The sequence below is a fragment of the Euwallacea similis genome, chromosome 24, assembly GCF_039881205.1.
Source record: "Euwallacea similis isolate ESF13 chromosome 24, ESF131.1, whole genome shotgun sequence".
NCBI lineage: Eukaryota > Metazoa > Arthropoda > Insecta > Coleoptera > Curculionidae > Euwallacea > Euwallacea similis.
This window is the reverse complement of record NC_089632.1, coordinates 106,639-120,988: the sequence shown is the minus strand read 5'-3', so window position 1 is coordinate 120,988 and position 14,350 is coordinate 106,639. Positions and strand designations below refer to the sequence as shown.

At 33.0% G+C, this 14,350-nt stretch overlaps 1 protein-coding gene across 1 annotated transcript; it reads right to left on the bottom strand.

Moving 5' to 3' along the window:
- Positions 1 to 2,483: 2,483 nt before the first annotated feature.
- Snx27 (sorting nexin 27) lies at positions 2,484 to 14,304 on the bottom strand. The gene is made up of 9 exons (XM_066401991.1): positions 13,840 to 14,304; positions 12,458 to 12,560; positions 12,186 to 12,402; positions 11,941 to 12,134; positions 10,640 to 10,790; positions 10,418 to 10,578; positions 10,170 to 10,359; positions 9,937 to 10,115; positions 2,484 to 9,883 (listed from the first exon to the last, which is right to left on the bottom strand). The coding sequence occupies exons 1-9, from the start codon at positions 14,061 to 14,063 to the stop codon at positions 9,815 to 9,817; spliced, it is 1,488 nt and encodes a 495-aa protein (XP_066258088.1). The 5' UTR covers positions 14,064 to 14,304; the 3' UTR covers positions 2,484 to 9,814.
- Between the last annotated feature and the right edge of the window lie 46 nt (positions 14,305 to 14,350).

The window sequence follows — 14,350 nt, the reverse complement described above, 5'->3', positions numbered from 1 at the left end:
GGATGAAGACCTACGGTCAGAAAGAGATCTATTCCATTTGCGTCAGGTATAAGAACTTTTTCAAGACAATTTTGGTCTTCGATTAGAATTTTCCGAATAATTATTAGAACAAAATGATAATGACCCAACTTTTATGTTTCAATATGAATAATTCTCATGTTTAGACAGAAGAAAATCCCAAAGCAAAAAAAGTTACGCATACCAGCATTCTTTTAAAATCAATATTGGAACTGCAGCTTTAAATAATAGAATTATTAGGTCGTGTAGTATGAAATGAGTAGATTCTCGAAATGCCACATACAACTGCGAATAACTTCACTCTAAATCTATATTTGGACTTGACTTTTTTATGTGGAAAAGGCACATTCTTCCTCTTTCGATCAGAGTTTAAAGTGTTAAAAATTATTGAAAACTTTTATTTTTATAAAAATTATTGTGCAGCCACGCAAAATAGTGAAATTCGTGTGTTAATGAAATATGAGTTCCACCGTGGAACCACAACAGCTCAGACGGCTCGCAATATTAATGATGTGTTTGGTACTGAAGTCACTTCACAGCAAACAGTATCTCGTTGGTTCATGAAATTTCGTTCTGGCAATTTTGACCTGAACTAACCTGAACAAATGAACCACGTGGACGACCTGAAACTCAAGTGGATAACGATTATCTGAAAGCCGTGGTGGAAGCGAATCCACGTCAAAGTGCAAGCGAATTATCGTTAATATTCAGTGTAACCAAAAAAACAATATTGACTCATTTGGCTGAAATTGCTGGACAAGTGGGTACCGCATGAGTTGAGCGACATACAGAAAGAACGACGTCTCGAAGCTTGTGTTTCTTTGTTGTGCCGGTATAATAACGATCCATTTTTGAATCGGATTGTTACTTGTGATGAGAAATGGATCCTATATGACAATACCAGACGTTCATCGCAATGGTTGGATCAAGATGAACCACCAAAACATTGTGCGAAAAAAAATCTTCATCAAAAAAAGCTTATGGTGTCCGTTTGATGGTCCAACGCAGGTGTCATCCATCACAGCTTCATGAAACCTCGTGAATCGATTACGGCTGATGTCTACTGCCGACAACTGACCGAAATGATGAGGCAACTGACGGTTAAGCAGCCAAGATTAGTCAATCGAAGCGCACCGCTATTGTTGCACGACAACGCTCGGCCACACACCGCACAAGTCACCTTGGCCAAGCTACAGGAGTTGGAATTGGAAACTCTTCGTCATCCACCGTATTCCCCCGACTTAGCACCCATTGATTACCACTTCTTTCAAAATTTGGATAACTTCTTGGTAGGGAAAACATTGAACTCCGACGAGGCTGTCAAAGCTGCCTTCCAAGAGTTTATCGACTCCCGGCCTGCAGGCTTTTACAGCAGGGGAATCAATGAACTTCCCGTTAAATGGCAGAAGTGTATTGATAATGGTGGTGCATATTTCGATTGACAATAAAAACATTTAATATGAAAAAAAAATGACTAAAGTTTCAATTCAATTCTACTCATTTCATACTACACGACCTAATATTTGTTACAATTTCTTTCCAGAAAATTTAAATGCAAATAAGTACTGCAAATTCCTGTAAAACAATTCTCTTGGATTCTCCGAACATGTTCACTATGAAACAAGGCAAAGGCTTTGATTTATGCATGACGGTGCCCCTCCACAGTATGGTAGAGAACTTAGGCAATGGCTCCATACCATTTTCTAAATACATGAATTAATCGAGGAAGCCTCTAGTCGTCAGCCTCCTAGGTTTCCAGACTTAAACCCGTTTGATTTTACTGTCTGGGGACAAATAAAAAGCAATGTATACTCTAATCAACTGCGAACAATCTTGTTTTTGCAAAAGAGGGTGCCAGAATATGTGCAGGCCAATGGTGGATACTTTGAGAATGTCTCAACCGGACTTTAAATCTTATGCTTATTTAATAAAACACTGTCCACCGATTTGTTAAATCTCAATTTTCTCGATTTCGATTGTTGAACAAGAGTACCTTTATTATGTAAAAATCTTCAAGTTTAACATTTTTCCTCTAATACCATCATTAAAGTTAAGTACAAAAAAGTTTAGATACTTTTTAAGCACTACTCCCTTGTATTGCCCGTCCCTGGAAAAATGTGGCAATTTTTTATGGATATTCATAAAGAGCACAAAAATTGTAATAAAGTACAAGATTTCATTAATTTATCTCGACACATCTCGAAAATATTAATAAAAAACTATTCTCAGAAACCAACCTTTTTTATTTTATATACCGAACACGAAGCGCCTTTCGATATTTGTTTATATGAAGTTTTTGTCAAATTTTGAGACCTAGAATGTTAATAGATGAATTTATGGCACTATGTTCAGACGCCTTGTATAACTGGAAAGTTATTTCAATTATTAAGTTTTGTCGATATTATTCGCCATCACACGTTGCGAAATGCAGGATCGATAATTAATTACGAAGAAAGCTCTTTAAGTACGTTTAAATTTCATATAATTTAACTATTACACTATAATAAACTTAACATTGAACTTGTGCAATTAATTAAATTACAAAACTTAATAGACATACAACAGTAAAATAAATATTTTACTTTTACAAATACAATCATTAGACGATTAACATCACAATATATACAACTCTCATTTTAAATTGCTATGCTCTAAGACATTAATTTTATTATTCGACTTTAACAAGTACCAAAGTGATATAAATCATTATAAACGCATTTCTTTGATTTTAATTAATATTATCGTGTTCTAGAACAGCTCAAAAGTGCGCAAAGTCGGGATTAATAATTAATAATTACTAGAGAGATTTTTATACATCAGTAGTTACAATACACTTGGATTTTCTATAGAGATTAAATGATTAGTAAATATTAGAGAATTGACAATTTGTTTTATTTAAAGAAAAAAGGTAAAAATGCGAGCTAAATACTCAGTAAAAATTGTTTATAACAACAATTCACCTCCAAAACTAGGACAATCACCAATTGCCGGCTACTTTTTAAGGTATAACAGACTAGTAACCGAATTGATTACATTTATTAACTAATGGACTATCTTGGAACTTCAATATACAAGTTGTTACACTCTATTTAAATAGGAATTATAAATTACTTAAATATTAAATGCTTTGTATGATGAGTATTGAGTCAAGGAAATAACTACTGGGCCTTTGAAGAGTTACTACCATTACTCACGCTTATAGATACGAGGAAAACTTAAAAGCGCCATTACTGGGGTTTCTTATGATCAAATTGAGAGTAGATACAATTGTACGTACTAACACCATCTTAAAAATTAAGCCATAAAACTGCTATTTAGGCATGTATCGTATAAATTCGCAATTAAATCAGATAATATCTTTTGAGACTGGCGCTTAATTTTTATATTTGTTCGCCTTGCATATATAAAAATTATTACCTAACTTTATACCGTATTTATACTAAATTTTAGCCATTTCTGCATGATCTCTGGGAACTCTCATTTCATCCCGCCGTAATACCTTCACTTGTAAGGGTGCCGATTACTAACTAGACATATTCAGCCGGTTTAGATAGTTTACAGTACTTATCATAATAATAATTCAGCTTTCTTTAAATTCGATGCAAAATCCAACTTTTGTAAGGAATGCAAAACAGAAAATTTCGATTTAAGTCAAATCTCTTTGCATGCAAATATTGGTGTATGGGATTTGTTTTAGAGTGCAATTTCCCTTACTTTTCTACTGACTCCTATAGGTAGAACTTTTGACTGAATAAATCTGAATTCGGTTGATCAATGTGGGGTTTCATTAAATGGTCTTCCACCAAAAGAAATAGGGTATGGGTGTTAAAAATTATCGGTAATTAACCGGAATTACTTAGATGTATGACTAACTCGCTTTTTAAATAGAGGAGGTGCCTAGTGTCCAATAGATGTTAAGAGTTAATAGAAATTTAGTGTTTAGTTCGAATCAGCTGATAAGGGGGTTATCTGGTGCCTCCCGGTACATCGGAAGTAGTAATAGTTTAGGTTAAATAAAAAAAACTAAAATCTTGGCTTGGCCTCTTTTTTTCCCAGATATTGCACGTACTATGGAATTTTCCTCAAAATTATTAGGACGATTCCATAATTTATTAATTATTATGCAAATACTGGAATTGAGGCAATTTTCAAAATATTAAGAAAATCATTGTGAATAATCTTGGTTTGGCGAAATATTTGTCAAACTATTCGTATTGGAACTGTCAATACACACATGCGTTTATTTGGCAATATTTATTGATTGGATTCAGCATTTTTTAAGGACTTTTCAGGTGGGAATGGCGAATAATACTATGAACAATAAATATTTGCCTAGAGCGATCTATTCATCTTAATTGGCATTTACCAAATGTTCGTCATTCGAGCGAGATTCGCTGAATCTCGAATATGTGGATCCGATTCAATAATAGATAGAAAGGCTTTATTTCGACTTTTCTATAAAATGCAGACGAAATACAAGAATACTTAATATATTTTTGATACAACTGAAGGGAATGAAAATCTCTGTAAATTGAATCTAAACTATCATTTCTAGTGTTAAATTGTTTTTTCGTGTTAGTTCAAATTCGGACATGTGACAAATATATTTCCCTTTTTTATTATGAAAACATCAATATCACAAACTGATGCTTTTAGGCGTCAATTTGAAGTATCAATGCTCTTGTAATAAAATATCTAGAATAATACTCGTATATAAGAGTATATAGTGTCTTTAGCCGAGAGCCCATTAAAAATATTTAGAGAACCGCAAAAGATAGAAAATCGCAAGATGGTAAACAGTCATTTGAGCCCAAGATGTATTGATTAAAACTATTTGAAAATAACAGCACTTCTAGAAGTATCGAAAATTGATAACAACTTTGTTATTAGAAATGGAATAACTATGTTTTTAATTTGTTTTTATTATTCCGCGATGAATTTCAGGTCAACTTTATGTAACATACTGCTAACCTAAAATGTCAACTTTAGGAGATAAAAATTGTTTTATGCCATTGGTAAAATTGTGTAAAAAAATTATTATAGTAGAACTAACAAAGGTAGAACAACAAAACTTCGTCAATAAAAAGTCAAAACACTGGACTTCATTTTTCTAAGATTGAATTTTGATAATCATCTACAAAATGGTATGTAAAATAAATTGAACTAGGCAAACACAAAAACGCCGAAAAGTAATTTTCTTCACATGGGATGCCCAATATTTTATTACATGGGTTAAAATTTTTGACTAGGTATACTTATAAACAGAAAAATGGTTCAAAACAAATGGTGGGCATTTTGAGCAATTATTAAAATCATTTTTTGACATGTAGTTAAGGATATTACAGCACTAAACAACTATGTTTTGATTTTTTTTAATTTTCAAATTTCAAACTCAAATAACTAAAAAAATTCTTGTAGAGGTAGGAAATATTACGTATCTGAATGCAGAATGAAATGACCTTTTAACCCATGTAATAGAATATGGGGTATTTCATTTGAAGAAAATTACTTTTTGGCATTTCTGTATTGGCCTAGTTCAATTTATTTTGCAGATCACCCTGTAGATGAATATCAAAATTTAAATTGAGAAGAATTGAGTGCAGTATTTTAACTTTTTTGGCAAAATTTAGTTGTTCTACTTTTGTTGGTTCCACTATAACAAATTTTTATAACACAGTAGGTTTTTACTAATTTTGACACAAAACAGTTTTTATCTTCGAAAGTAAACATTTCAGGTTAGCGATATGTTACATAAAACAGACTTGAATTTCGACATGGAATCATATAAAAAACATAGTTATTCAATTTAAGATAACAATGTTGTTATCAATTTCCAATATTTTCGGAAGTGTCGTCATTTTGAAAATATTTTCACTCAATACATCTTGGGCTCAAATGGCTGCATACCAAATTGTGATTATCTAGCCTTCACAGATCTCTAAATACTTTTAATAGACACTCAGCTAACGGCACCTTGTATGCTGTAAGATACAATGTGCAGCTTGTAACATATACCCTTATCTTCTTACATACTTATGTTATAAAATACTGTTAAGTATGTTTTTAAATATTGGCTACAGTTACTGAATGTCTCTTTGAATATATTTTCTGAATGATCCTCTATCGGATGTCTATTTTTCTTTCGAAATGTGGAATGTTTCAACTATCATTTGAGTTGAAAAAATTTTTCACAATACTGCACTTACTCTTAGGTACTGTGATTTTGCATGAAACGAATGTTGACAGTGGCAGAACAGCCACAGCCATATAGGATTTCTTAGACACAGGTTATTTTTGAATATTTGTACGACTCAAAAGACAGCTTAAGTATTCCGTGCATTTAACATCATATTGAAAAGGTAAAACCGGTGTTTGTGTCGTATCTCTTAATCGTGAATAACCTGGATGAGAGCTTCGAAAACAGTGAAGAAAATGAACATAAAGCATTATTTTATTATGTCTAAATCATAGGATGTGAAAGAAAGTGAGTGAAATCACTGAAGTCCACGTCATAAAATCTATCTGATGATGTTTTTTCCTATTCGATGTATTATTGAATAAATAAATTATACACATCGTTTTGAGATGTTAAGGCGAGGAAATTTTCAAAAACATCCTGTATCTACGAAATTAGAATCAACACCCGTTTCTTGCAAATTGAATTAGTTATTGGGAAAATTTTGTTTCTGTTACTTTAATGATAACTAACATACTCTTGAAGGTGTCCCAGATTTGATGTGACAACAATTATCTAAAAACCTCATATAAATAGAAAAATGGTTTAAAAACGATAGTTAAAATAGAGGCAGCGCTATAAACTGAACGTAATTTCAAATATACAAAGTGGCTCAAAAAAGTCCATTAGGATTCAACATTTAGTTTTAAATAGAACACCTGCATATTTGCTGTATAGTTGCATTTTTTGGTTGTCCGCATTTTTCACAAAAATGAGTAAACTACTAAATCCGTCATAGAAATTCCCGCAAAAAGTTCAACTGATATTTTGAGATTCGACTGCTATCAAGATGCGGAAATATCAACTCTGTCGCCTAACTAAGATCGAACCAATCATTCACTACGGTGGAAACTGCAAATACTGCTGTCACGTCAGCTTACATGACGTCAGATCAGCATTATTCAAGGCTAACTTCAAGCCAAAAGGAAATTTGTCAGAGACAATTACCTCCGAAAAGAAGCTTACAATGTTCCGAACGATAACTTTAAGATTTAAATAGCAACATCTCTAAAAACTTCCAAGTCTTTCGCATTATTTTAGACTTATCCATATTGATCGCCATATATGGAAACTAATGATTTTTATATGGGAACCTGAGTCTTCTATTGAATTAATCATTAGTCAATTTCAGTTTCCCTACTTTACGGTCCAACTTCGCATAGTGATCGGACTAAACTAACACACTAAATTTTCTAGTAACTTGTCCTAATTTGTTAGTTTTGGCTTTATTGAAGCTTGTGAGATTATAACCTCTTCTTAATTACATACTATTTATTATTACGCAAAATAAGAATAATCAGCCTCATTTTCACTGCAACAGTCCTAAGGTGACATAGGTAGTGGGGCACCAGTAATACCTCTAATTTTTTTGATATAACTGTTTAAATTTTCAATAAAAATGTAAAAAATATTTTACATTTTCGAAATATTTTGATGATTGCAACTCGCCCAACTTTTTTAATTTCCAGAAGAATATTTTCAGTATATTATGTACTTAAAAGGAGCACAAAATTATCTTTTTAATTAAGTACCACAAACCGATATTCGGACTCAGTATAGCAACGCAGTGGACATTTTTTAAAAATCAAACTTGTATCATCAGTTAAAAACAATTGTGGCAAAGTACAGTAATGGACAAAAGTATATAGACAAATAAGATTCTTTATAAAAATGTACCAAATAATTGAATTTGAACTTCCTTTTTTGGTAAAAAATATGGGTAGCTACAAGGAATAATATTTTTTAAATGTTTATATTTTTTTGCATAGCAATAAATATTTAATAAAATAATATAGTTTTTTGCTTGGACAAAAGTATATAGACTGGCAGTTCATATCGTTTATTTGTTGAATATACAATATTAGAATTGTTTCATTTTTTCAAAAAATTAAGTTCTACAATGCCCCGCGGTGCTCAAGTATCTTTTGAAATCAGAACAAAAATTATAGAGCTGTATAATAGTGGTTTACGACAAGTAGACATCGCAAAAGTTTAAATTTGAAGCGGAAGACAGTTTGGGCTATTATCAGTCAATTAAAAAAAAAAGGCTCCGTGGAAGTTGCTCACCGAACTGGTCGACCTAGAAAACTTCAAGCTAGGACCCTTCGTTTGATTAAGACAATTTCTTCCAAAGATCCATTTAAAACGCCAAGACAAATTAAAAATGAGATTACCGCTGAGGGCGTTCCCAGTGTTTCAACTAAGACCATAAAACGAAGGCTGGATGATCTTAATTTATTTGCACGTCGTCCCATCAAAAAGCCATTGCTTAGTAAGAAGAACCGGAAGGCCCGACTAGAATTTGCACGCAACCATCTGCACTGGACCTTTAACGATTGGAAAAGAGTGTGTTTTTCGGATGAATCGAAATTTAATCTGCATGGAACTGACGGGATCAATTATGTGTGACGTCCATGTGGCAAAAGAATGGATCCCAAGTACATGTTGTCCACCGTTAAACATGGAGGTGGGTCTGTGATGGTGTGGGGATGTTTCTCGGGATTTGGAATGGGTTCGTTACATCGTATTGAAGGAATTATGGACAGATTTACGTATAGGGATATACTAAGAGATGTCTTGTTACCTTATATGGAAGATCATATGCCCCTACGATCCACCTTTCAACAAGATAATGACCCAAAACACACTTCTAGGCTGGCAAAACAATACCTGTTAGATGAAAAAATTCGCATTTTACAGTGGCCATCGCAGTCACCGGATTTAAATCCGATTGAAAATATGTGGGAACATCTCAAAAGACTAGTTGAAACCAAACACTGCTCCAATAAAGATGAACTCTATAATCAATTGGAAGAAACATGGAAGAAAATCGATCTGGATTACATCAACAAGCTTTTAGAGTCCATGCCTAGGCGATGCCAAGCAGTAATTGACAATAATGGGTACTCCACTAAGTATTAGAATAGAATTTCATAAAAAATAATATTTTGTTAATATATTAATTCATGATAACCTTTTATTTTAGAAATTTCTGATTTGTCTATATAATTTTGTCCAACCAAAATTGATTAAATAAAACTTTTTTTTTTAATTGAAATGTTTGAAAATTGGGGTTTCTGTCTCAACACGCACCCATTGCCAGGCAACTTTATAAATAACCATCTTTTAAAAAAATCTCGGGAAATAAGAATTTTTCCCAAAATTTATTTGTCTATATACTTTTGTCCATTACTGTAGACATCACAACTACCTCTGATCTGATATCAGTTGTTTTTGAAATATGATTTCACTCTGATTTTTCAAAATGACCTCCTGCAATTTTTTATTTCTTACTTTAATTTTACCCTTCAAAAATTCAAGCAATTATATTAAATAGAACTAAAGATTTTCTATTCCACCTTTTCCCTATGTCACCCAATATAACAATAAAAATCTTCATTTACCAACAAAGTTCAATTTTAAGCAGCCACTCCAGTCAGTAAAGCTGCACTGATATGCGCGAAATATTGGGTCAGGACTTGAGAGATTGTATACGACAAAAATAAAGACTGAAAGTATAAAAAGTAAAAGTTATTGAGAATCTTTTTAAGGGAATAATAATCAGTCGCCTGTGTCTAACCATTTACTCTCTTCAATTATCTTTTCGAAGCAGTCCATGAGGTATTGATGCTAAAATGTATTTAATAATCCTAAATGTTTTTGATGATTAAAAATAAACTTACATAGGGGGTGAACACTTTAAGCCACCTTGGCGTCTTATCCTGTCTGTTATATTTCAGACAGAACGCCATGCCTTCGTCGTCGATCTCCCACTGCCTGACGCTATCCCACTCTAAGACCACCACTTGGCTTTCCAACGTTCCATCTTCCAAACACGCATGCAGTTTTATTCCTCCTGTACCTATAATTCACTTTTTCAGTTTTTAAACTGAAGGGAAAAAAGAATATGACAAACCTATTGATAATATAACGTGGCCATCTTTACGGGAATCGCAAGCACAATGAGGAAAAACAATTTCCCCGTAACCAGGTAACTCTCGGGCCAATTTTAAATACTCAGTCGCCCTCGTGTTGTCCTGAAGAGCCTTTAACTGATACAGACGTTCTCCTGCGTTAATGTACCCTCGATTCACTTCATCCACTGCCTAAAATTTAACTTTTGTCACAATTTGATTTTTTGCCTTCAATTGAATTATTAGGCACCTGCCAAAAAATATAGGAGGTCACTTGAGGGTCTGTCATGAGAATCAGCTCTTTTTGTATGGAAAAGAGCCATTTCCTAATAGAGAGACACGTGCTGGTAGCCGTACTGTAATTTTGGATGTATAAATTGTGAGGGTATTCGGAACATTGCAACTTCCGCTCTGTAAATGTTAATTTATGATCATGTGTATGTTCAAAAGACAAAATCGAGCATAAGCTCACCGAAATTATACTCTACTATTTCGAAGAGGTAAAAATATTTGGACACTTTTTTGTTCATTCCGATTTTTTTCACAACAGAGGCGTAGACTTCGTCAGCATTTGCACTTCGTTTTAGCGTTACAGTGATAACTTCTCTGTCCGGTAGTAACACCTGCAATTATGTAATAATGCCTGCAATAATGCCCTTAAAATCACTTGCAGGGAGGTGGTCTTTACTTCTAAGGATGCGGTTCTTTTATTTTATCTTCTAAAATACAAGTTATAGACCAGTTTCACTTAAATACTTTAATTCGAGTGCTCTCGGTTATCTCCTTAACCTATGGCCATGACGACTTTACGCATTCCAACAATATATATACAGTTAAACTAATATGAAATGTCAAAATAATATGAATTTCTTGACGTCTGTAGATTTGACTGAATTTATAAATTAACTATTTTATGAGGAAATGGAACAGAATTCGACCAAAAACTAAGAGTCAAAATTTAGGTAATAGATGGGAGAAGTTAAAAAGTATATAAAAATTCATTAGTGGCGTACGACCAAATTTTTTTAAAGGATTTTATGCACCAAGACCTTGGAAAATGCAATACTCTGTATAGTAATTGGAGGAAATTTACTTTCATTTTAAGCAGCACTTATTATGTACTTATATGTACATACATAAAATTTGAAGAGACTATTTGTACTAGGTCCAGCACAATAAAATAAAAACCTATTTTTTTCTTAAATTTTAACTCCCTGTAACTTCGCTACAGATCGAGATCGGATCCATGTTCATATGAACTTTTTAATTTAAAATAATGAAGTTTATCTCCCATATCAATTTATCCGAAACAAACCGGGACACCCTGTATATATAAGTTTACATGGTAACTCTGCTTATGGTAACACTTTGCGACATTTATTCATTCTAGTCAACTGCAATGCTCAGAAAATAGGATCCAAAAATTACCTATCTTAAGCATCTGACACTAATAGTAATTGAGAACACTTACTCGCAATCGAAGTGGCAATCTACTTAATTTTGCTTCCACAAATAATGTATAACTAATAGAAACGTTCTGCTACTTTTAAAAAGGAAATAGCACTTATTGACATTCAACAACATTGTTAATGTCGATCCATTACAATTTAAGATACATTAAACTAATGTCAACATTTTACCTATTGATGATTAACCTTTTGACATACAAATGCGTAATTTCTTTGCTCCTCGATTAGGCTCAAGGCAAAGGCAATTTGGTCGAACATTTTTCAACAATAAATATTTATCCAATACATAAACCGATTCATTTACCTTTAAGTCTACTGGAATGCTGTTGCTTTCGTCGTCGGGATCCGTAAGAAATTCTTGCATTATATCGGATTCAGCAATCACACGAACAGCACATGCCCTCTCCAAGTACTGTTCTAAGCCTCTCCTCCTCGCATCCAACTGTTGTTCACTTAATGTAAATGGCCACTTACCCGGCAGTTTTGGAAAGTTATATCCTACAATAAAAAATTTGACTATTTGGAAAATACCTCTTTCGCTGGTTTTACCAATGAACTCTTTCTTGAGGTCGGCGTGTAATTTCGAAAACTCTCGATATCTTCTAGAACACAGATGTCTGCCTGCCATATAAATGTTAAATGCAACATATCGTTCCCCTCCCCACTCGTTGTAGTGATAATCGGGAATACTGATAGGTAAAGATCTTTTTTCACTATAGTCATAATAGACTTGAGTCTCTTCGGACGGTTCCAGTCTTTCTGCTTCCTATTAAAGGTAATGAGGTTTTAGTTGGAAGTTTCCTAGGGGATGTAAAGAATACCTGTTGGGTGACAGATATTACAGTTAATTTAAGAATATCTCCTCCAGATTTAATGAGATCCACAACTTGTTTATGAGTGGCCCCTTCAACGTTGACACCATTACTGAAACCAATATTCGTACATAGATTTCAAATAGAAATAGAAAAGTAAATATTTGGCAAAAAAATATGCATATCTTGTATTACAAAACATTGAAAACTGCTTCTCTTCAGATAGAACCAATTTATGGGAAAATGTGCATGGGGTCAAGGTCATTATGATATGAATGCATTAAACTGTTCAATTTTAATACTTTTCCAACTATATTTTAATGTGATAATAAATCGCATTATAACTTATCATATTTCTGAGAATTCCAGTAATTATATCAGTACATTATCTATTTTAATTATCATATATGATGTCAAATATGATTCAGATATATCTTAGCTACTGGTGTAAGTATGGTGTTTTCCCATCGTCTACTTATTTACCTAATAAAGATTATTATTTATTATTATTTCTGGGTAACCCAGCTTTACTTATTAGGAAATTTTTCTATGGTACTTCAATTTAATTGATCAGATGTTTTTCCATTGTGAATGTTTTCCTGCAAAATTTTCTTTAGGAATTAGAAATGTTCTTTTAGTTGTCCTGTGTCAATTTTGCTTACAATCCAATGTTTTTATAAATATTTTTTTTATAAAACTGTCTAGTCTAAACCATAAGAAAATATCAGATTTAAGGGTGTTCATATTTAGATTAGGAAACTATTTTTAACTGAAACAGATTAGTTGTATATTTAAAATACTTTTCAAAATTACATAAACATAAGTCAGACGCCTTTAAGTTGGCATTTAGGTTTGTTTTGATGGTTCTCGAAAGAGTATAATATTAATATACTGATTACAGTTGTGATTTGCTAATTTTCAATAAAAATATTTAGTGTCAGATTTATAAGTCATGTTGAAACTGAACACATTTAACATCCTGGGATAATCCAGAATAGTCATTTACAATAAGCTTATTTATCAAGTCAACTTTGAGTTTTGTTTTACAAGGACTTATAAAACAAGCTTATAGAAGGTATCTTGTCTAACTAGTAGGTATCACCTCACTCAATGACAGACTGTTCTGATTTGGTACAATAGTACCCACCTTATTTTTGCCTTATATTAACAATTTATTAGACATTCTCATCATTAGCATATTTATTTGGTATTATTAACCCTCTAACTGTTTTCTCAAAAACAACAGACTTTCAAGATAGTATGTTTTGACTTGAGAACCAGAATAAGTAGATATGTAAACTGTTCTGCTAAAAGTAAGTAATAATTTTTTGATAAGGAATGTAAGAGTTGTGTACTATGTTAATGTTTTGTCTACAGGATGGAGTACTTACACCTCAAGTATTCGGTCTCCTTTTCGGATACCAGCCTGTTCAGCAGCCCCTCGGTCTAATACAGCACTGACATGCTGCAAGGGAGCATACAATTCCCCATTGATGCTCCGAAGCTGGCCCCCTTCACTAACTTGGCCCCTGACATTAAATCCAAATCCAGTTTCTGTTTTATGTATAGTTACGACCCGAGGCCCCGTAGGAATCTTCATGTTGTTATTGGCCATAGTCTCGAAAAGGTCGTGCTATAGATCGTTCGACGTACGTAATTGTTACATAGTTAATGTTTAAATCCGAGTAATTCAAGGACAGGTTTAGTGAAATGTTACACGACTTTTCACCGTATCTTCCTTTCCTTGCCGGGATTCACTTTAAGGTTTTTTTTAAGAATGTTCTGCTACCATATTTTCAAGGGGCGGACTAGGAAAAACTGCAGGGTTTCTAATTACCACAATGCTTAAGCGTCATTTACAGCTGATTTCGCTCAGTGTCAGCCAATACCGGGTTAATTTTC